This window comes from Bos indicus x Bos taurus, chromosome 20 (genome assembly GCF_003369695.1).
Source record: "Bos indicus x Bos taurus breed Angus x Brahman F1 hybrid chromosome 20, Bos_hybrid_MaternalHap_v2.0, whole genome shotgun sequence".
NCBI classification, from domain to species: domain Eukaryota; kingdom Metazoa; phylum Chordata; class Mammalia; order Artiodactyla; family Bovidae; genus Bos; species Bos indicus x Bos taurus.
Window position 1 is genome coordinate 5,540,988 of NC_040095.1, and position 24,703 is coordinate 5,565,690.

At 42.8% G+C, this 24,703-nt stretch overlaps 1 protein-coding gene across 4 annotated transcripts in view; it reads left to right on the forward strand.

Moving 5' to 3' along the window:
• The window catches only part of CPEB4 (cytoplasmic polyadenylation element binding protein 4), a 72,495-nt gene extending 67,030 nt beyond the window's left edge, over positions 1-5,465 (forward strand). For all 4 annotated transcript variants that reach the window (XM_027520496.1, XM_027520492.1, XM_027520493.1 and 1 more), the window contains one exon: positions 1,064-5,465. In XM_027520496.1, coding sequence (XP_027376297.1) covers positions 1,064-1,291 — 228 coding nt within the window. In that variant the 3' untranslated portion in view covers positions 1,292-5,465. The remainder of the gene's footprint in view (positions 1-1,063) is intronic.
• The last annotated feature ends 19,238 nt before the right edge of the window (positions 5,466-24,703 follow it).

The window sequence follows — 24,703 nt, forward strand, 5'->3', positions numbered from 1 at the left end:
ATTCCATCATCAGTTTAGGAGTTGTAAGTTTAGCCATTAGAAATTCAGACTTAATTTGTATTCCGCTAGGATCTCCAGTTCTTTGGCCAGTTTTCTTGCCACACTGTAGATGTTATGGAATGGCCTCGGGGCCAGAAGCCTAATCTTCTTGTTGCATCTGCTCTTCGGGCCTTCCGTGTCACTCCTCTTTTTGTTCATGGTCTGCCTTCATCAGGATTCCTTGTCAGAAATGGATGGCAGCAGTGGTAGTGATAGCCTGGTGTAAGGGAGTTTCAATCGTGAGTCTCTCCAAGACTAAAAATAACCAACTCTTTTTCTCACTGGAGAATTAAGAGCCAGGTTATTTTTAATGCTTGAGAGGCTCAAATGACAGATCGGCCTATTGAACACTGGAACAGACCCAGTTTTATAAATTTACCTCTGACTTTTAGACTGAAGTAAACCATTCTTCCTGACAAAGAACAAAGCAAGGTTTTAGATTATGAGTACTATGGCTGTGTCTTGTTTTCCTGGAGTTGGAGGTTTGTGATTATAACCCAAGATGTGTACACTGTAAATAGAAACCATGACCTTCTTACAGCTCAGAGGCTTACGGTGTAGAAGTCAGGCAGCTTCCCTCTGATTTGTACATTGAAGTGGTATTTTGTGGCTCTGGGAATCTCTTAGTTGGTCTTGTGCAAATTATAATTCCACGTATGACGAGAATCCAGATCCACTAATTAAAGTGATGGTTTGTGTCTATGAAAACTCTCCCGTGGGTTTAACCTTGTAATGTTCTTAAACATTAAGTTGGCTTCACTTTTAAATTTATGCTGGAACCTTGTCTTTCATTTGAAAACTCTTTAATTAATAAGACAAAAATGTAAAATAATGGGCATAAAAAACTTGCTAGTTGCTTAAAAGATGATAATTTAATTTCAGTAGAGTAGTTATTGACCCTTCCTTTTGGACACCTTGGCACAGATTCATTCAGACAGTGGATGGAAATGTACACACACAGTCTGAGTTGCTAGGTCCATTCACTGAGAAGTGTTCAACGCCTTTCTTTTATTTTTGATTGCAGGTGGAAGTTAAGCCATATGTCTTGGATGATCAGCTGTGTGATGAATGTCAGGGGGCCCGTTGTGGGGGAAAATTTGCTCCATTTTTCTGTGCTAATGTTACCTGTCTGCAGTATTACTGTGAATATTGCTGGGCTGCTATTCATTCTCGTGCTGGCAGGGAATTCCACAAGCCCCTGGTGAAGGAAGGTGGTGACCGTCCTCGACATATTTCATTCCGCTGGAACTAAAGGATAACTACAGTGCTCATTTTCAGGCCTCAGAATAAGTGCACTCTTCTGTTAATTCTGCCCCCTTCCTCAACCTCTTCACGCTGGCATGTCCTTTTGTGCAGTCTGTAACTTAACAGTAGTCTAAAAGAGAGAATGACCTATAATATAGGTGTTTTGTAGATTCCCGTGTCACTGAAAACAAGATGTATGAACTCCTTTTTTGTATTGCCATCATGTTGCATGGAAGTTTCATTCTCTTGTTTCGCTGGAGACTAAGAGGATCCAAACTTCCTGCAGCATTTTCTTAGAGGAGAGAGAGAATTATTAAAAGAAAAATGAAACAATAGAGTATTTTGGGTTTTTAATTAAATTATTGTTGATAATATAACAGATAAGAATACTTTTATTAAAATAACCACGTAACAATAACACTATCAGTCTCTCCTGATGCGGGGTTTCCCCCAGGGAAGTGCTTTTGCCTTTCTCTTTCTTTTCTTTCATCTTTTTTGCCTTTTTTTCCCATCCCCTTTCTGTTCTTTCAACAGCAGTGGAGGAAGTTAACAATTATTAACAGGAAAGAGCATGTTAAAGCAAACACAAATGCATGAGCAAGATTGAAGCAGCATTATAACTAATTTTAAGGGTTTAGAGGCAGAATATCATTTCATTGTGCCTCAAAGTTACTACCACATCAGAAAAAAAAAGTAAAGTAGGCAGAGCTAGATTTATTTTCTTTTAAACAGGTTTTTAAATTTAGAATGTAAAAGTTGGGTACATTTATTTCTGAGGGGAGTGCACTTATTTATTTTTAAACTTTTACTTATCCGGTCACAGCCCCAGGAAACCTACCAAAGCTAGAGTTAACGACAACTGGTGGGAAAACTAGCATTTCCTCTCCTAAAGAACAAATGTATAAATTTTATTTTTGATGTTATATATAAACTCTATATCCTAATTTCCTAACACTCATCAGGTGTCAGCCTTTGCTCTCCATTTTGACATTAAAAAAAAGCAAGCAAACAGATCAAGAGATACCTCAAGGATATCATTTTTGATTTTGTTAGACTACCATGTGTAGCCAAAACTGGAAGACAAAACCAATATTCAAATTGGCTCCTGATTGGCTTACTTTTAGATTTAAAGTTACTTTGGATATCCTGTAATTTAGTTGTAACATAGAAAATGAAAACAAAAAGTAGTTGCAAAGTGTTTTGCACTGTTGAACTAAGTAACTGTGTAAATCTGTGCAAAGGTACGTATGTTTATCTTACTCTTCCTATAAAATAAAATAACATTACAGTTTCAGAATTTAGCATGGGACATAGTCAGTGTTTGAAGTGCCAACTTCATCAAGTAATGCATGCTTTATTATAAATAAAACTCTAGCTTTTGAAAGGCGTTATTATGTGTTGAACAGTATGCTTCAGGGGTAAATTGAAAAATAGTCTCTTGAAGCCCTGGTCATTGGAAGTAACTTTTATTTTAATGGACATTTTCTTATGAAATGCCCTATCCACCATGAAAAGGATTATTATCATCAGTGTGCAAAACATTAAAAACAAAAATCTAATGGCAATCTTGCTAGTTGTGCTACCTATCAGTACCATCTTGGATCCTTCAAAACCAAAGACTTGCCCTAGCACTGCGGTGAAACCACCTGACTGATGACCCCTACTGATCATGTTTAGGAAAAGCAATCCTTTATTTTTAATCCAGGCTTTAATGAACTGTATACCTGTTAAGTTCCAAAGGTCAAAATGGAGGCATTTGCTGTCTAACAGTCAGACACAAGAAAGGGAGCTGCTTATTAAAGAATCCCCTGCAAATATTGAAAGCGGTCATGTGAACGGAGGGTGCTCTTGTGTAGCTGGTCAGGGACTTTTTCTTTTCTCCTGAGTGACATAATTCTAATTGGAATGCTCATTTGCCTCTTCTTATTCTTTTCAATGCTTGTAGGTGGCTTGGGGTGTGCTGTCGTGCTGTTCCTACTCAGTAAACAGGTGTGATGAGCTAACAAGAAATAACACTGTTTGAGAACTAGCTTTGAATAATAATTTTTCCCTTTGTACATGACCTGCTGAATTTCGGTACAGTGTTTTTGTAGCTAACTTATTTTGTCATGCACATAATGTATATTTGTTATGCACTACTTTTGTATATCTTGTTTTTCCAACAGTGAACATTTTTAGGCACACTTTTCACTGACGGGATATCTCTTTATGCAATACCTCAATTTTTCATATTGCAAAGAGTAGCTTTTTGTACTTTTATTACTGAGAGATCTTCATATACTTCATTTTTTAATATAAATAATTTTAATAAATTTTATTTTCTTATATTCTGCTTTTTATACATTTCAGTGCTCTGCATACATTTTAAATTATGAATGTTGTGCACTGGCAATGCTATTTTAGAGTCTGCAGAGAAGAGAAAGCATGTTGCTTAAACATCCTTCCCCAACACCAGCTATTGGTGTACCTATAATTTAAGAGATAGTCTATGTAAAGTAACAAATTAATGAAAAAAAATTCGCATGAAAATGACAGATAACACTGTAGTTCCTAAAAAAAAAAATTAAATGCATAAGCATAGGGTAGAAATTTAAAATAACAAAATTGTCTACAGCTTCTTACTAAGTTTTTAAAATTATTCATAATGCAGACATTTTTGGTGAATGTTTAGCCATTTTTAATATTAATAAATTGATGTTAAGTGTTTGATTCAGAGATGTCTGCTCTTTTAAATTATATATAAAGAAAAAAAATAGCCTGCCGTGGGACAGGTGTGTAATGTTAGTATGCATGACTAATGTAAGAAATTGTTATTCTACTAATATTTACTTGTGATTGTGTGACAAGCGTGTTTACAGATTATTTGGTTACACTTCAATTTACAGGGCATAAACAATTATTATCTATTACTCTGAACTTTATTGATTACATGTCCTTCAGATTACATGGGATTGTAGTTGGGAGTTACCATGTAACTCAAAACATAATTAACATGTAATTAGTTTACAGATTTTAGGGTATCACTTCAATTTACCAAGCATGTAGTTCTAGCGCACTAGCATGGCACCAGCCATGTACTTACAATGTAGTTACAGAGTAATTACATGGTTATTTTTGCAATGTAAAATAAAGTGTTTCTGATTATTTTCTATGTAAAGGAACCCTCTCCCTTCCCCTTCTGGTCCCCACGCTTTGGTATAATATATATACTTCTCCATACACAGACCTCTGCAGAATGCAAAATAAAACTTGCAGTGAATGAATTTAGCATTTTATGAGAGTGCTGTTGGAAAGACTTGATAATTCACCCTTTTTGTTTTGAAGAGTTGAATCTTCTGTTAAAAGGTGATTTAAAACTTGAATGTGATGAATTGTGGCAAGTTAACTTCAAGTTATGTGCAATACTTATTTCAAACTTTTGAAAGATCTTTGCAGTGTAATTCTTTGTTTTTAATTGCAGACATTTAAAAATGTCATTTTCTACTGTTAAGAGTAATCCTCTTTCTTGCTGGTGTTTCTAAAGAAAAGAATCAGAAATCAATCTTTCTACTAATGTAAATTTGAGATTATTTTTAAAAATGGAATAAAAGAGGTTTTGGTCATTTGCTTTATTTTATTATCTTATTTTAAAGCTACTGTGATTGATAGCATTGTAAGAATTGGGACAATATTGTATTCAACTGTTTTATTTTTTATATTTTTAAAATTTAAAGTATAATTAGTTTTTATAATTTTCATCAGATTTTTGTTATATTTTTTGGAAGTGAAACTTTTAGCAAGTGGGTGTCTAGTTTTTACTAATCCCTAATGTTTTTTTTCCAGTGTATTGCTCATATTATCAGAAGGAAAAGTTATTTAAGTATGTCAGTTAATTGTACTACTTGGCTGAATTTCCATATAGTTTTTACTGTGTATGGGGAGGTTGTAGTATTTATTATAGCATTTTAAATAAGGGTAATTCATTTTTTATTAAAGTCATTTTCACGTTAAGTTCCTATTTTTGTATGTTCTACTCTTAAGTTATATAACACAGTTCCTTTTTTAAAAGAGTTCATTTGTTGAAGTGCTAGTGGAAAATTAATGTTATTAAATAGTTTGCAAATGACTATTTATACCAGTATGCGTATAATTTTTAAATATTTGTAATGTGAGATGTTGAATGAATAAAACTTTTAACTCAGCTTTCTTTTAATATACTTATTTATTTTCAACATAAGTAGATTGTGCTTCCAGGGTTGGGAATATAACATTTAAAAAATATTAGGAACATATTCTTTGGCCAAAGCAGAAGAAACTGAAATGAAAAGATGTTGGTCATGTAAGTGCTCCTGGCAGATGTGCCTTGCTTATGCAGACACCTAAATGGCAGTGGTTGTTGTCTTTGGCCTGCACAGTTACTTCACATGCTGCCCTGCAGAGGTCTTTTTGTCTGTGGTCTTCAGTGTGTGTGTGAGGCCTGAGCCCGCGACCCCAGTGTTCAGTCATCTGCTTAAGGCCAACTGTCTGATGAAAGTAGGGGAACACATGTTTACTTAACAGGGAAAGTCAGTATCTGAGAGGGTCAGTTTTGAGTCTTTGTCAGTGAAGAGCCTCGATTTCTGGCCATGCCAGCAAGAGGATCTGGGTTAACAAGTCTCTCTTGAATGTTAACCCTCCAGTTCCTCCGTATATCCTCACACCACAGGATGTGGCCTCTGGGATTATATTCTCTACAGCATGTGAATTGAAAATATTATCTTTGGGTTGGTCCATAAATCATGTGGACCATTGAGTACTGTGGTGTTTTAGTCATTTATATGTTAGACTGCATTTTCAAGCTTTTAAAGGTTTTGTTTTTGTTGTTTAGTCACTGACTCTTTGTGACCCCGTGGTCGGTAGCCCACCAGACTCCTCTGACCATGGGATTTCCCAGCTAGAATACTCGAGTGGGTTGCCATTTCCTTCTCCAGGGGATCTTCCCGACCAAGGGATTGAACCCACATACCTAGAACCTAATACTAAAATATATCCCATTGTGTAAAATTTAATTTCTACTCCTTCTTACTTGGAGCATAGTATTCTTAAGACTGGAAGAAGCAGTTCTTGTCCTTAGACAAATGGACTCGGGGAGTCTTTTGCTTCTAAATTGCCTAAATATTCCCAGTATGCAACTCTTTCAACTATAGGGGTTTTTGATAGTAGTAACCAAACCCAGCAGTGTGTAGGACCCCCCAAGAATACTGGGTCACAGAAGCTTTGGCTGACAGTATGTTCAGAATTCAGTGATGTGCCCTTGAGACAGCCCCAGCGACGTAGGAGAATGTGGGTGACATTTGGTTGCCACCTCTGCAATATCCCTGGACTTTCTGGCATGGTTTCAGCACTGTAGGGGTAGGGGGGAAGACATAGGTAGATTTAGCTTCTTTATTTCAGGAAATACTTAACTTAGGCAAGTGCTATATCAACTATAAGTGATGTAACAACTATATCTTGAGATAATATATAGGTGAAATACTTCTGGTGTCCTAAGTCTCAGAATGGTGAATCTGGAAAGAGCAAGGTTATAAGGGTTGCATTTTCTTATATTATTCACTGGTCACTTACCTAAATCCAGCCAACAAGGAAAGCTCTATTCCATTCTTAACTGTTCTTAACAATGAAGTTATTTCATAACTTCTTTGGTAACAGGTTTATAGTCACACCCAGTCCAGAAGGAAAATAAGTCATTTTGTTAGGATTTTTGTTTTCAAGTTTGAGAAATACTTAAAAGTTGGCTCAAAAGTCTGCGAAAGTAAATCCCTGATGATAAAAATTAAGGAGCATTGAAGATGTCAATGAAGTGAGTCAAACACATTTCAGGGATTATTTTTCTGAAGTATGTACTGATAGAAAAATAAAAAACTTTTAATATTTGTTTCCCAAATTCTGATCTTCAGAGCACTAAGATAGTCCTTACCATGAGAAAAGGACAAAAAAAAAAAAAAAAATTATAAAATTAGCTTAGAAAGTAAAGCATCCTGTTTCTTAGAAAATAGGCAGTTGGGTTGGCTTTGAGGAGTTCTGCAGTGAAGAAAACCTATTTGCTTTGTTTCAAATGTTTTTCCCCTAAAATTGCTCAGACTGTGGAACACTGTCTCCAGGTAATACAGGATCCCATGGCACTTGGGTATTTGGGGGTACCCTGCTTTACATGTTATTATGTTTGCTGGCATCAGCCTTCGAACCCCACTTTGGCGTTCTACAAGGGTTCCTGTTCCTGCCCTGGCCGAGTCTTATCCTCGCCTGTTACCACGTTCTGCACTGAACTTAACTGGGACTCGACGTACTTGCCTAACCTCTAACCCCTGTCCCATTCCCAGTTGAGTTCCTTCTCCCCTTCTCCCCCTGTTCCCACCCCAGGAGAAAAAGAGGAGATTAGTCTGCAGCATGAACTATCAGCTTGCAAAGCTATTTTGATTATGCTCCTCTCTGGCTCAGATCAAGTCTTATGTCTCATGAGTGCCACAAATACCACGTCACCCACAAAACCTGTGCTCTGAATCGGCCTTCTGTGGGATGCTGTCTGCCTTTCTGGGAAAGCCTATCACTTCTCTCCTTTAAAAATGTCCTTTGCCAACTTCCGTCAGCACATACTCCCACCCCATGCTCAGAATAGGGACCACAAGCTTCAGATAAATGAGAAATCAGAACACGCACATTTGTGCCCCACTATGAACTCCTTATCTGGCAGCACTCATCCAGCCTCTTTTATTAGAGAACATTTTGTTTTGGCATGCCTGAGTCTTTTTTGGTGTTTTTTAACTTCGAATCTTTTTCTAGTCAAATCAGGTGTCGTTGGCTGGCTGGGGGAAAAAAAAGTGTCACTGTGATTCATTATGGTGACCAGAGTTGACAAGTACAGTTTGTCTCAAAGAAGTTAAAAATGAACAGCAGCATTGAAATCCAGTGTGTGCCCAAACACACAGTATTTTCTATTGCATACAATCTGACTAAGTGTCAGTAAAAACCTGCTTGTGGATAGGTGGGAAGTAGAGTGTGGTGAGTCAGTGAATACCATGCCAGAAATTCAGCCTCCGCCTGCTTCATCCTTTTCATTGGCGTTCTATTTCAGTAAGCAGGGCCTTAACACCATCAAAATGTCAATGCAGTCAAGCAGATGTCACCATTTTTAAAAAGACTATTTTCAACATTTCTCTAGCCCCACCCCCAACACCAAAAGACACAAGAAAAGAACCAAACATATCCACGAAGGATCCCCACCAAACTCAAGCGTCTTTAACTTGTTACCAGGAAGAGAACTGGCAGTGATACGTCAGTGAAGCAGTATAATGTTTTAGATAGAATCCAGGAAAGACCTGAGCCCTCTTATTTTACCGAATCGAGGCATAATTCACCTGTCATTGGAGGGAAAAGCCAAGTGGCCCCTTGTGTGTCTAACTGCATGGGTGGGGAATGGATGTGGAATGGCTTCATGACTACAACAATGATGGTTGGTTCTGGGAAGAGGAAACTAGCAATTGCTCATCAATTGTGATGGGTCAGGCACTTACATATGTTGGCAGGTTACACACTTCCACTTCTCGCCCATGAGGTACTGAACAAAATACTGAAAACTCTGTCCTGTAATGGTTGGGTGACCTAGAAGCTTACACAGCTAGTGTGTGGTAAAGCCTGGACTCCAGTTCCCACCTACCACATCCCCAGTTCTTCCCCTGTAACCCTCATCTGGTCCCATCACTTCATGACAAATAGATGGGGAAACAATGGAAACAGTGACAGACTTTATTTTCTTGGGCTCCAAAATCACTGCAGATGGTGACTACAGCCATGAAATTAAAAGATGCTTGCTCCTTGGAAGAAAAGCTATGACCAACCTAGACAGCTTATTAAAAAGCAGAGACATTACTTTGCCTACAAAGGTCTGTCTAGTCAAAGCTATGGTTTTTCCAGTGATCATGTATGCATGTGAGAGTTGGACTATAAAGAAAGCTGAGCACCAAAAAATTGATGCTTTTGAACTGTGGTGTTGGAGAAGACTCTTGAGAGTCCCTTGGACTGCTAAGAGATCAAATTAGTCAATCTTAAAGGAAATCAGTCTTTAAATATTCATTGGAAGGACTGATGCTAAAGCTGAAGCTCCAATATTTTGGCCACCTGATGTGGGAAGAACTGACTCCTTAGAAAAGACTCTGATGCTGGGAAAGATTGAAGGCGGGAACAGAAGGGGACAACAGAGGATGATGAGATGGTTGGATGGCATCACCAACTCAATGGACATGAGTTTGAGCAAGCTCTGAGAGTTAGTGATGGACAGGGAAGCCTGGTGTGCTGCAGTCCATGCGGTCACACAGAGTCGGACATGACTGAACGACTGAACTGAACTGAATGCTCATTGCTCCTAGAATAGCGATGTACAGAATTTTTTGTTGTTGTTGTTAGGTTTGTTTTTAAGACAAAAAATTTCATTCCTAAACATAATCTGGGTGCAAGCTCTCATATTTGAAAGTATATAGAGAGGACGATGAATCAGTTCTCTAGAGAGAAGGTGAGTTTTGATTGTGAATCCAGACATGAGGCCACTTGCTCCTCAAGCACTACTTCTTGGTTAAAGGATCTGCTTAAGGTCATATAGGTGAGTAGCAGAGGCCAGGGAAGGAAGCCAGATCTCTTCTGTCAAGCATGGGTGACTCCATGTACAATTCTTGCCTGCCCCACTGGCCTTCCTTAAAAGTGTGTCTGATTCAGCAGTCAGACTGGGTTATACATTTCTAGGAGTAGGGGCAAAGGAATTGAAACCTTGTCATTTCTTTTATGTCAGAGAACTCCAGATTCCTTAGAGCATATCTTTTCTCTTTGACTTCACTACCAGGAAAAGACAAATATCAGTTTGAAGGCAGGAAAGAAGGAAAAAGGAAGGACCTTTTCTCTAGCACAGTGAAGTCCCAATCCCAGAAACACAAGCAATCCGTAGGTGTGAGAATAATAGTCATGTACCGATAACAACATCTACTAACACAGATGGAGAGCTCACCAGGTGCAGGCATCATGCCTCCCTGCCTGCCCCCACAGCCCGATGAGGCAACTGTTGTTGGCATGCTCATTTTAAAGGTGGCCAACATTCAGAAAGGGTAATCGGTTTGCAAAGTTAGGGTTCACACACACATGCTGTTTCACTTCACCCTCTGTAAGTTTCTAACAAGAAAAATTTTGTTAAACCTTTATCCTCCACCTTCCCCACTGCGTTGACTAAGAAGTCACCAAGAAGTTATACTAAAAGGATACATCAGTTCAGTTCAGTCGCTCAGTGGTGTCAAACTCTGCAACCCCACGGACTGCAGCACACCAAGCTTCCCTGTCCATCACCAACTCCTGGAGCTTGCTCAAACTCATGTCTGTTGAGTCGGTGATGCCATCCAACCATCTCATCCTCTGTCATCCCCTTCTCCTGCCCTCAGTCTTTCCCGGCATCAGGATCTTTTCCAGTGAGTCAGTTCTTCCACCTTGGGTAGCCAAAGTATTGGAGCTTCAGCTTCAGCATCAGTCCTTCCTATGAAAAAAGTTATTTTGTTTGATAGGGATGTCTTTAACAATAAGGTGATGGCTATTCTTTATGGTTGTTACATTGTCTGCTAAATTGTCATGGGCCTAAGAAGTGGTCCAGCCAATCATAATCACATGGGTGCTAAGGAAGGATCTCTAGTTAGCTGGCTGGCTGGATGGATTCAATGGGTAGATGGATGGAGGGGCACATGGATGAATGGATGAAGGATGAATGGATAAATGGATAGGTAAGTACGCAGACAGACAAACACAGATAAGATATACTTGTATATATTTATAAATCATTTTTTCAAATTCAAAGAAAATTCCACCAAAATGAAAGGGTTTCACTTCTTTCTATAGAGCTATAATTGAACACATTCTATATAGAAATCAAGCCTCCTTGTGAATCTTTTCCTTTGAGACTCTGCACCATCTCTGTCATCAGAACCAAAATAGTCTTGAAAATCCAAAGGAGAGAGGGAGAGGCTTTCTTACTGCTGCGTCCTGTCAAATTTCAAAACAGCACTTGAATATTTTGCTTCTGGGCTGGGCTGAGATGTCAGAATCATTAAAATAGATTTCTACTGAGAATTTATGTTCCATATATATATATATATATATATATATAGAAAGAAAGAAAGAAGAAGTGTTTGCCATTTTTAGAGCACCAGAGCTCTGGAATGCAGAGCTTTGATCATTACTGCAGCCTGAACAGCTGTTCCTGAACAGATGTGATGCTGTGGAGCCTGGAAGAATCAACTTAGAATTCTGGAACATAGGTTTGCGGCAAAAAGGTCCTTCTGAGGGAGACATTAAGGCAATAGTCAAATACAGTCATCAGCAACTTCCTTTTCACTTGCCACCCAAAGTCTTCAAATCTAACAAAGACCAGAAGCAAAATTCTGCAATTGGAAGGGATGCAAATGGGGACTCAAATTTAGTGCCCTGAAGTGTCCTACTTGAAACAGGATCAACAGTCCCCTACAAGGGGCAGCAGAAGGTGGTGGGGAAGCGGGTACGTGAAGGGGCGCATACAGGGTATGGAAGGAAAGGACAGGAAGAGAAGGACAGCGGAATTCAGCTGTCAAGTGCAATGTAGTGTCCAGAAGCCAATGGCACCTCCCTCAACACACACCACACCCTAACCAGGATTCAGCCTCCCACACTCCTGATGAAAATCTCATCTTTTTCCTAGGGTGAGGCAATTTTGTAGTGTAGTCACCCATAAAGGGGGGAAATTGGAATCTTGTTTGACTTTCCTTATACTTGTTTTCCTCAATGGCTCAGCAAGTAAAGAATGTGCTTGCAATGCAGGAGACACAGGAGGCTTGGGTTCAATCCCTGTGTTGGGAAGATCCCCTGGAGGAGGAGACTTCCCTGTAGCTCAAACGGTAAAGAATCTGCCCGTGAGGCAGGAGACTAGGGTTTGATCCCTGGGTTGGGGAGTTCCTCTGGAGAAGGGAATAGCAATCCACTCCAGTATTCTTGCCTGGAGGATTCTATGGACAGAGAAGCCTGGTGGGCTACAGTCCATGGGGTTGCAAAGAGTTGGACACGACTGAGCGACTAACACAATCCACACAGTCCTGGAGGGGGAAACAGCAACCCACTCCAGGATTCTTGCCTGAAAAATCCCAGGGACAGAGGAGCCTGGCAGACTACAGCCCTAAGGGTCACAGAAAGTCAGACACGACTGAGTGACTAAGAGTGCACACATTCTTGTTTTATATCATTATAGTTTCTTCCTTAAATTATTAATACATATGGAGAGTGGAGCGCCATAATTCTCAAAAGTTGGGGTTATACATGTCTGTTTCTGATAAGAATTACTGCCGTGCTATCACAGAGTAAGTACTCAATGCATTTACCTGTTATTAGTAGCAACATAATGACATATGATTAGTAGTATCATAATAATGACTATCTACACTGTTACAGATTGCAGGTCCCTGTGCTGGGTGGGAGGCAGGAGTGGGCGGCAGGGTCACTGGCAGCAGGGGGAACCCTCTGATGCTGTCTTCCCACCTCCTGCTTATTCTCACATTTCCACAGGATCTAGCCTGACAGAGTTGCCATGGTGACGGAGAAAGCAGAGACTCCAGGCCCAGCACCACATCGCCTAGTTCCTGCTTTCTTCCTCCTACTGGGTGGGGGTTGGGGAATCCATACTCTGTAGCAGAGGGGCTGAGCCTATGCTACCAATGTGAGCAAAACTCCAAGGGGCCATGAGCTGGGACTTGTTTTCTGGAATCTTTCAGTTTAGGGAAAGAAGCAGGAAAAGAGGAGTGGGAGCTAGAAAGTAGGCCTTTTGTCTCCCAGGTGACCGCTCCATTATCCTGCCTTTGAGGAAATATGATTTTCAGTTCCTCAGTTATTTCCCTTTTGCCCCCACAAATAGCAAATCTCAGGCAAATGTGACCCAGGCACAGTGTGGGATAGTAGAGACCACTTGGGATCCGTAGGGTTAATGGTGTGGCTTTGGGTAAGATTAAGGGTGAGACCCCCTCCCCCCGGCCCAGGATTTCTGTCCCTTTGCCACGTCTGGCTGAGTGATTTCAGCCACACTAGGTAACCTCTGAGTATTGGTCATCTCATCCATCAGAAGGGGCAAATAACATCTCCATCATTAGACTGAAGTGAGGATTAAATGAGGCAATCATGAAAAAAAAAAAAAAGAAACGCACAAACTATAAACATGAGTGACTCTTATTATCATGACCGTTATTGTCATAGATATTGACATTGTGGCCAGTAACTATCTTGGGGAAGTCCGTTCCCCTCTGTGATATTACACCCAACCCCACCCAGAGGGGACAGTGATCCTCAGCTACGATGACTGGATCAAGTGCCGTGAAAGCCTAGTGCTCTGCCTGATGCAACTAGAGTACAACAGAAATCTGGCCTTGCCAAGCCTTGATAAACCCTTCCAACAGCTTCCCAAGGCCCTGGAAATAAAATCAGCACATTTTCCCAGGTGTGGATGACCTGAATGATCTAGCCCCACTCCCACCCCAACTTCCTCTCCTAACCCTTCTCCATCACACCTTCCTGGCACAGGACAGACCCCTCTCTTTCCTTCAGGGCAAGCCACCTTTCATGGGGCAGGGTCTTCCCACTCCTTTTTACCTCCAGTAAGAAATTATCTGCCTGCCCTGCTCCACCCTCTCCCTGTCTTCAGCTCAGCTCAGAACAGAACTGGTTCCTCCTTCACCCTTTGGGGCTTAGATTAAACATCACCTCCTCTGAGATAAATTCCTGAATCACTCTTTCTAAACGCCCTGTGTTCCTGCACTCATCGTCATCACACTTGATTTGTTGTCAGAAGCTCTCCTGACTGGCATTCAGTACAGTGTCTAATTATCTTGATATATAGTTTGTGTACTTGCTTTTTCAGGCGAGGCAGACAAGTGCTGCCTGAATCCTATTTGCGTCCTCAGGACTTGTCTGAGCCTTCCATACCATAAGTGCTTGTTAAATGTTTGCCGAGTGGGTGACTCATAGGATCCTGACGTTCGTTCTCTTTCCAAGGCTAGCTCTCAAAACTGCGGCCAAGAGGATGGCTGGGCTGCAGCGGGGCCTCAAGGCTCAGGTATTTCCCAAGCAGGATAGAGATGGGAATGCTTGATAAAGGCAGCTCAGAGTCCTCAAATGCCAGTGGGTGCCAGGTTCAACTGGGGATATTGTTCAAATGCGGGTTTTAGTTCTGCCCCGAGAGAGCCCGAGACTGCATTTCTAACAAGCTTCTCTGAACACGCTGGAGAAGCCAACACCGAGTCCCTGCAGAAACCTGGGAGAAACAAGGACTGGGAGAGTGTGGGCGCCAGAAGAGAGTCTGACTGGGTTGTGGGTGCAGCTCCCGGATTGGAAGTGGGGGCATCCAGGACCTGGAAGGGAGGGTAGAGGACAAGAAAGACCTGGCCTCCTCTGATGCTAGAGCAGACGACTCAGATACCGCGAGAGGAGGGGAGCTGCTGTGTCTGAGAATCTGCTTTAGCCCCAGAGAGAGAGTGCTATCCATGAGTTTGTTCATTCATTTATTTCTTCAACAATTATTTTCATATTATTTATTCTAAGGATACTGTGGGGATGTGTGTATGTGTGCTCAGTTGTGTCCGACTCCTTGCAACCCCATGGACTGTAGCCCGCCAGGCTCCTCTGTCCCTGAGATTCTCCAGGCAAGAATACTGGAGGGGGTTGCCATGCCCTCCTCCAGGGGATCTTCCCAACCCAGAGACGGAACCCATGTCTCCTGCATTGGCAGGTGGATTCTTTACCACTGCACCACCTGGGGATAAGACACAAAATCTCTGTCCTCTTGGCATTTACATCCTAGAGACAAAGACCTACATTTTGAGGCCTCAGCTGTTTGTGTGTGTGTGTGTGTGTGTGTCTGTGTGATTTTGGTGACTCATTTCAGCGATCTGAGCCCTAGTGAAATGTGATGCCCACACCTAGTGTTGGAAGTTGTTGGATGGATCTTAAGATAGAATGCCTTACAAAGATAAGGGATTATTATTGTTCACAGAATCACTAACCTGAGTTTTGAACTTGCATTCTGTTAACCAAAGGTGGAAATTTGCAAAGAAGAATCATATCAAGGAATTTTCTTATTCATTCAATCATTTATACAAGTGTTTGCCCTGTCCTAGGCTCTAAAAGTATTGGAGAGGCAAAGCCAGCAAAGTCCCTGTCTGTTGGCAGTTATAGTTCAGAAGATGAAATCAGACAATCCACAAGCAGACGCATACATAAACCAGAAAAAAATAGTGCTGTTAGTGCTACGAGAAAAACAAAATGATAATATGGTGGAGACTGAGAATGGGGCTACTTGAACTGGGAGATTAGAGAAGTTATCTCTGACAGGTGAGATTTAAGCTGAGATGTGAATAGTGAAAGAAAAAACAAACCATGCCAAAATCTGAGGGAAACATACTCTAGGCAAAGGAAACAGCATATGCGAAGGTCCTGAGGCAATACTGGGTTTGATATATCCAAGGCAGAGTAGTGCAGCTGGGCTTAGTGACAAGAGAAAAAGGGTCAGGAGATGAGTTCAGAGATGTCAAGGGGCCAGATAAGGAAAGGCATTCCTAGCAAGGGCGCAGGCTTTGGATTTTATCTTTAAATTAAATGGAGAGCCACTGAAGAGTAGCTGAAGTAGAGGGATAGGAACTGATTTTGTGACCACTCCGTGTCTAGTCAAGGCTCTGGTTTTTCCAGTGGTCATGTATAGATGTGAGAGTTGGACTATAAAGAAACCTGAGTGCCGAAGAATTGATGCTTTTGAACTGTGGTGTTGGAGAAGACTCTTGAGAGTCCCTTGGACTGCACGGAGATCCAACCAGTCCATCCTAAAGGAGATCAGTCCTGGGTGTTCATTGGAAGGACTGATGTTGAAGCTGAAACTCCAGTACTTTGGCCACCTGATGCGAAGAGCTGACTCTTTGGGAAAGACCCTGATGCTGGGAAAGATTGAGGGGAGGAGGAGAAGAGGACGACAGAAGATGAGATGGCTGGATGGCATCACTGACTCAATGGACATGAGTTTGGGTGGACTCCGGCAGTTGGTGATGGACAGGGAGGCCTGGTGTGCTGCAGTCCATGGGGTCGCAAGGAGTTGGACATGACTGAGTGACTGAACTGAACTGGCAATTGCATGGAGAACAGATTGTAGGGGAGGAAGCATGGGAGCAGAAGAACCATTTAGGAGGGGATGGCAGCGGGCCTGTGAATGATGTTGGTGGGTGACAAAGCCTTTGAGACAGGACAGTGATAGGGCACAACCTTTAAAAGAATGACAGCCATCAAGAACACTACATAAACTGGTTAGAACCAACTTGCTCCAGGAGGGCAAACAGCTGACTTCCACTAGGCCTTGAGCCTCAGTATACTCTTTGTAACATATTAGCAAGCTAAGTGACACACCCACAGGTGCCTTGCCAGTCCCGAGGCTGACCATAAAAGGCCAAATAGTGGGCGCTGGCCCAGTTCCTGAAAGTGTCCATCCTTCCCCCAAATAGTTGGGATAATCCTCCCAGTCTTTAGCCTATGAAATTATCCACCCTATAAAAGCTGACAACCCCATACCCTGGTGCCTCTCACCTGAGATGGCCCCTACTCTGTGGAGTGTGTACCTCCCTAAATAAACCTTTCGCATTACTCTGGCTCACTCCTGAATTCTTTCCTGTGCGAAGCCAAGAACCCACACTCAGTGGCCATTCTAGGGACTCGCCGGAGACTTGGGGTGTGACCATCCTCCCTGGCTCCACTTTCTTGCCTACAACAGCTTGAGCTAGGATGAGCACAGGAGAAGGGACAGAGCGGGGCATGTTAGGGCTGTGTGTGTGGGGAAACGTGGGGAGGAAGATAGACGAGGACTTGGGCTTTGGCAAAACCCCACATGCTGCACTCTTTTGGGAGGAGACACAATTTACCCTGCAGTGCTAACCCCATTTCCTTGGGCCACACAGCAGCAAAGATAAAACCTTCATGAAAGGAGAGGGAAGCAAGACCTGTCCTAATCCTACCGGGAGACACAGAAGCTTCAGAAAGAGGGTATCGATTACAAAGGATGATCTTTACCCCAGTCCCCTCCTTGTCCTCTGAAGTCTCATTGAAATGCTTGGCTTGTTCGAAAGGGCCCGGAGATCCTGCTTTAACAACTACTGAGTGGCACTTAGCAGCATTGAACAGGCTCTAATTCTGATTAAGCATTATTTTGATTCAGAGAGCGTATATGAAAGGAAGATGAGATAGATGGAAGACGTAGGCAATTCAATTAATCTTAGGGATTGGGCTCAAAAACCAGGAGCTGAGGGGGGTGTGTGTGTGTGTGTGTGTGCGCGCGCGTGTGTGTGTGTATTGGGTTAGTGTGGTGAGGCGGCAAGGGAAGGGAAAAGGCTCAATTTCCCTACTATCAAGTCTAGAGTTTCTCTCTCCTCTCCCCATAAGGTGAGGTCCTCCCATCCATTCTGTCCCAACAAATTCAATGTTAGTCTAGGCCCCCAGGGATCCAAGTCCTTTCAGACACAGAGGGCCCCAAATGGAGACAGTTGACATTAAACAGTGGCCGCAGAGATCCAGCGACAGGTACGGGAACAGGTCAAGCCATCACACACCTTTAAGCTTGAGTGCCATTATTACACCTGCTGCTTACAACACACAAAGAATTCAGTCTTAAAAATAATTCCTGGAATTTCCTGGAGAAAAGGATAATTCTGTTACATTGTATTTTGGGGGTTAATGCCATTTATTGGTTTGATGTAAACATTTTAAACATATCACAATTTCTTCATTTAAAAAAAAATATTTTCTCTTGCATCCCTCCTCTTGCCATAGTATTGGCCTGGGTTTCTTTGTTTCTTGAAGTCCTGTGGTTAGCTTTTCGAAAGTCAGGGCGGGCTTGGCATCAAGGACCATTCCAGCCCCCAAGCCCATCCCACTCTCAGGAACACAGTGGAAGCTGCCAGAAGCACACGGCAGAGCCTGGAGAGCAAAGGAACATTTCAGGCACAGACCAGGTGGAAAGGCCCTTTTCTGACAGTCATCTGCGGTTATCTCCTCAGGGGACCATATGTCCCCGTGCCTGCTGCTGGCCAAATGAAATTCATGACTAGGAATATGCATCCTTTGGTTTTCTGCTCCTGCAGCTGTTTGATGAGAGGTGGCGGAGGGAAGAGCAAATCATCTCTTTTTCGTGCTGAAACGACATCTTGCACAATTGCTCCCGGCTTCCCTATGCAGGGCACCCCCCCAAGCAGGTGCTGAACTTCTCCTCCTGCCCTGGCTGAGCAGTGCTGGCCATGCACCCTAGGGTGCCTAGGGATGGGAAACACACTTTCTCCAAGTGCCATTTTCAAAAAGCTCAACTGAGAAGGGTCGAGGTTTGAATTCAGACTACTCATTCCTTGGCAAAAAATAAAAATGGAGTTCTTTATTTCTCAAAGTGGAGGGAAGTAAAGGGAGAGACGATTTTATCTGGGAGGTGCGACTGCCACCTGGTGGATAATGTTAGCTGAGCAGCTAAAAAGGCTGCTTTCTTTTAAAAGTTAGCCCTTCATCCATTTGGTTCCTCTCCTGTTGTTGTCTTCATGGGAAGAAGCTCTGGGGATGTGGGGGGTGGGGGACGGGCGGGGGGGGGGGGTGTTGGAGTGGAGGAGAGGCCAGCCATCACACAGAGCGCAGTCGTGATAGAGAGAGTCCTGAGGAGGGGTAAAGGGCGTGGGTGCTGGAGCCACATGGCCCAGGTTTGATCTCTGCTGTAGGACTTTAATGGGATACCCTGGTGGTTCAGACGGTAGAGTCTTCCTGCAGTGTGGGAGACCTGGGTTCCATCCCTGGGTTGGGAAGATCCCCTGGAGAAGGAAATGGCAACTCATTCCAGTATTCTTGCCTGGAAAATCCCATGGTCGGAGGAGCCTGGAGGGCTATAGTCCATGAGGGTTGCAAAGAGTCGGACATAACTGAGCAACTTCAGTCACTCACTCACTAGGACTTTAATATTGTCAGTTTGGCTGAGTTGCTAAACCTCTCCTGTGTCTACATTTCCTCAACTGTGAAGTGGGCCTGATAATCCTATCTTACAGAGTGACTGTGAGAAATAAACTGTTACCCCATGCAAATGTTTACCAGAAGTCTGGTACATAGAAAACATTCAGTAAAAGTTAGTTGCTGGTACGGAGGAAAACGTGGGGCTGTGGGCACCTTTGGACTGACCACACCTACTACATGCTGGGCATGCGGCGGTGCAGGAAGGTGAACAGAAACACTGCCTTAGTCTCATCAAGTTCATTGTCTGGAGGGAGACAGGCACGAGCCAACTAACAGCCGCTCGAAGAGCAAATAGATATGGTCCCTGTCCAGGGTCTAGCTAGGGAGTTAGACCTGTAAACTGGTGATTCTAATTTGTAATAAGCTTATTCCACAATGGTCCTCAGTGCCATAGGAGAACATAAGGGGCAACTAAGTCACCTGCTGAGGGGGATGTTTTGTGAAGAAGGAACCTATAAGATGAGTTCTGAAGGATGAGAAAGAGTAGCCAACTGAGGCAAGAAGAAGAGAATTTGAACAGTTCAAACGCTGCTTGCAATGGCTCATAGAGAAATCAGACTCAGTGCCTTTGAGGAACTGACAGAGGTTGGGTAGGGCTGGAGGCCAAGGGAGAGCTGAGCTGAGGATGAAAATGCGAGCAAGAGTCAGCTCCCCAAGGACCCATGACAGGGACTGCACTTTGTAAGGTGCCTTCCTGGCAGTGGAATGGCAGAGGCGAACACCCTGGTACAGAGGGCTGACTACTAGCTGTATGTCGGAGGATATGTGCCTACGTAATCAGTGGGATAAGTCAGCACGCCCTCCCTACCTGCTATCAGAAGACTAAAGTCAAAGAAAGCCAGCGGAACTGATGGGGGAAATCTGGGGCCAGCCCTCGGAAACCCAGTGGATAACATCAGGGATGGCTTCTTTTGAAATGGCGCCAACAAGGTGTGATGGTGAACAGGAGAGAATTAGAGGTCTGGCCTCTAAGGCTAGCAGGAGAAACATCCAGCTTTTCCTCAACTGAGTTTTGTTTCCTGGCCATGAGGCACTTGGGATCTTAGTTCCCCAGCCAGGGATTGAACCCACATTCCCTGCACTGGAAGTGCAGTCTTAACCACTACACTGCCAGGGAAGTACCTCCTCCACAGAGTTTTGACCTGTATGTAGTCACAGCAAATGAAGGTTTATCTTCACTAAGTAACTTAGTAAAGAGAAACTGCTGTGCTGAGAGACCCAACTGGGATTGGGACATTCCCAATCCCAGGAAGGAAGGAATCCACCTTCCTTCTTAGGACTCAAGTCCCACCACCACCACCATCTCTATCAGGTGGACAGAGCAGAGAAGGCCATCACCTGCCTGGTGGACATCAAAGACACAAGAAGAGAAAGAGGGATGAGCCCCTCTTGGGCAGGGTGAGGTTTTCTGAGGGAGGTGAGTTCCGGGAGAAACAGAGGCAGCTGCATGCAAGTGGGGTGGGGCTGGGAAAGAGCAAAAGCCAGGAAAGGAGGAAACGTGCTCTTTGCAAAGGTCTTTTGTGAAAGAGATGGTTCTCACGGGACTTTTTGCCTTTCATTCCTTCTGCTCTTGTCGTTTTATAATTTGTCCGGCCATTCATTTGGTTATAGAAGCACGTCATTGTATTCCAATTCATTTCATTGCACTTCACAGACATTGCGTTTTTCTACAAATCGAAGGTCTGTGGCAACCCTGCTCAGACAAGTCTGTCTACGCCCTTTTAGCCAACAGCGTTAGCTCACTTCCTGTCTCTGTGTCACATTCGGGTAATTCTTGTCATATTTAAAACTTTTTCATGACTACTGTGTTTGTTATGGTGATCAGTGATCTTTGATATTACTACTAAAACTTGTTGAGATTCGGCAAAACTAATACAATTATGTAAAGTTTAAAAATAAAATAAAATTAAAAAAAAAAGAAAATCTCAGACAGTATTTTTAATGCACATTTTTTTTTCAGATATAAGACTATTGCATACTTAATAAGCCACAGTTTAGTGTAAACATAACTTTCATATGTGCTGGGAAACTCATGTGATTCACTTTATCACTGTATTTGCTTTATTGCGGTGGTCTGGTCTGGAACCGAATCCACAATACCTCCGAGGTCTGCCTGAATTCTTTATTAATACAACCAATGGATGTGGAATGCCTGTGCCCAGCAGGCACTGTTACACACCTGAGAACACGATGCGGGAAGAAAGGGGCCAAGGTTCTCATTGTCGTGTAGCAATTTTGGGTATGGTACTCAATAAACAAGTAAACACTATATGAAAAAGATAATTTCAGGTAATGGTAGAGACCATGTATAAGGCAGAGACTGGGGAAAGGGACTGCTTTGGAGAGAGGGTCCCAGGGTGGGTTCTTTCAGAATGGGCCTGTAGGCTGAGAGCTGAATCGTGAGAAGGTTCTGACTGTATAAACCCCTTTCACCCACCAGGCACTCCTGTCACCCTGCTGGGCGTCTCATCAGTGTCCACTCATGCTGAGCTCTAGCGGATCACTGGGAAGGCCTCAGGTGACAGAGACGGTGACCGTGAGCTCTGTGACTGCTTCATGTGGTTAGCTTCACAAGCCACGGTGACTTCAGACTTCCCTGTAGTTGTCCCACCCCTGTTCTGGCCAGGGGGAAATGATTTGTGTTAGATTTGTTGTCTCTTCCACCAAGAAAAAGATCAAAACACTGAATGAAAAAAGGAAACAAATCTGTTCAAAAGAATTGGGAAGCTAGTGAGGTGCTAAGATTTTGAGGACCCAAGGTTCCAGGGACAAAAAAGCACTGCAATGACTCCATATTCAGCATAGCTTTCCTGCAACAGATGTTGCTGGTTTATGAGTGGCAGCCTAGAGGCTAAGACGCTGAGCAGAACTACAGGCAGTCTAATGGCCTAAAGGAATAAAATCTGGAGTCCAGGGCCAGTCAGCTCTAGGGTCCTAGTAAATGCACTAGATTTTAAGTTGGGACACCTGAAGAGCTTTATTCTAAAGAATAAGACCAAATAAGACATACATTTGGGGCTTCCCTGGTGGCTCAGATGGCAAAGAATCCACCTGCAATGCAGGAGACCCAGGTTTGATCCGTGGGTTGGGAAGATCCCCTGGAGAAGGAAATGGCAACCCACTCCAGTATTCTTGCCTGGAGAATTCCATAGACAGAGGAGCCCAGGGGGCTATCGTCCATGAGGTCACAAAGAGTCAGACACGACTGAGCAACTAACACTTTCACTTTCAAGACATACATTTACCTGTATAAAGACTGAAGCCAAGCTATAGAAAACTCAATTCCTGATAGGATTAAGATGAACTTCCCCTACCTTAACTGCATGCCAGAAACAAGGAAATTCTCTATGGAAGAAAATAATATAAAGAGAATAAAAAGGTGAAGCACAGAAGAGAAGGAAATTTGCAATACATACAACTGCTGCTGCTGCTGCTAAGTTGCTTCAGTCGTGTCTGACTCTGTGCGACCCCATAGATGGCAGCCCACAAGGCTCCTCTGTCCTTGGGATTCTCCAGGCAAGAACACTGGAGTGGGTTGCCATTTCCTTCTCCAGTGCGTGAAAGTGAAAGGTGAAAGTGAAGTCGCTCAGTTGTGTCCGACTCCTAGTGACCCCATGGACTGCAGCCTACCAGGCTCCTCCGTCCATGGGATTTGTCAGGCAAGAGTACTGGAGTGGGGTGCCATTGCCTTCTCCGATACACACAACTAACAAATAGTAAATATATGGAATATATAAGGAACTCCTCTTAATGAATGAGAATGCTGCTGCTAAGTCGCTTCAGTCCTGTCCGACTCTGTGCGACCCCATGTACTGCAGCCCACCAGGCTTCTCCGTCCATGGGATTCTCCAGGCAAGAACACTGGAGTGGGTTGCCCTTTCCTTCTCCAGTGCATGAAAGTGGAAAGTGAAAGCGAAGTCGCTCAGTCGTGTCGACTCTTAGCGACCCCATGGACTGCAGCCCACCAGGCCTCTCCATCCATGGGATTCTCTGGGCAACAGTACTGGAGTGGGGTGCCATTGCCTTCTCCTGAATGAGAATGAGAACCCCATATAGAAATAGATAAGAAATTAAAATGCAAAAGATAATATCCAAAGGGCCAATAAGCTCAGCTTCATACATCATTGGGGAAATGCAAATTACAAGAAAGCAATATCACATTGTAATGGTTCATTTTATGTCTCAACTTGCCTAGTCCACAGTACCCAGATATTTGGTCAAACATTCTGGATGTGTCTGTGAAGGTATTTTTTTAGATGAGATCAACATTTAAACCAGTGCATGATAAGTTGCTTCAGTTGTGTCGGACCCTTTGTGACCTGTGGACTGAAGCCCTTCAGGCTCCTCTGTCCATGGGATTCTCTAGGCAAGAATACTGGAATGCAAGGTTGCCATGCCCTCCTCCAGGGGTCTTCCTGACCTAAGGATCCAACCCGAATCTCTTAATGTCTTCTGCATTGGCAGGCAGGTTCTTTACCACTAGCACCACCTGGGAAGTTCTTTAAACCAGTAGATTTGGAGTAAAACAGATTACTCTCCATAATATGGATGGTACTCATTATTGCCTCGGTTGAAAGCCTTAATAGAAAAAATAGAAAAAGAATGAATTTTCTTGAAGAAAGGAGGATTCTGTTAGCAGATGGCCTTCAGGCTTGAACTACAGCATCAACTATTCCCTGGGTCTCCAGCCTGTTGACCTGTCGTGAAGATTTTGGACTTGTCTGCACACATACACACATGTACATGCACACCCTATTGGTTCTGCCTCTGCAGAGTCCTAACACACACATCCATTAGAATGGCTAAAATGAAATAGACAACCCCAAGGGATGATGAACATGTGGAGCAATTGGAATTCTCAAACTTGGCTGGTGGGAGTGAAAATTGGTACAACCACTTCAGATTCCTCTCTGTCAGTAGCTGCTAAAGCTGAACATATGAATACACTAAGCAATTCCACACTAAGATATATCCTATAACATATATTCTACTATATATATATCAATATATAATGTTCCCAGCAGCACAATTGATGATGATTCTAAATTGGAAACAACCAAATGTCCATCGACAGTGGAATGAATGAATCAATGATAGTATATTAAAATGACATATAAACTTATGCAATAACTTGTATCTCATAAACATAACGAGTGAAAGAAGTCAAACACAATGGGCAAAACTAATTGATGCTGTCTGAAGTCAAGAAAGAAGTCCTTACTGGGACTGGGTAAGGATAAGAAGTGTTTCTGCTGTGCATCATTTCTGAACCTCAGTGGATATTATGTAGGTGTATTCACTATGTGAAAATCTATAGATTATAGATCTATCTATTTTATCTACTGATGAC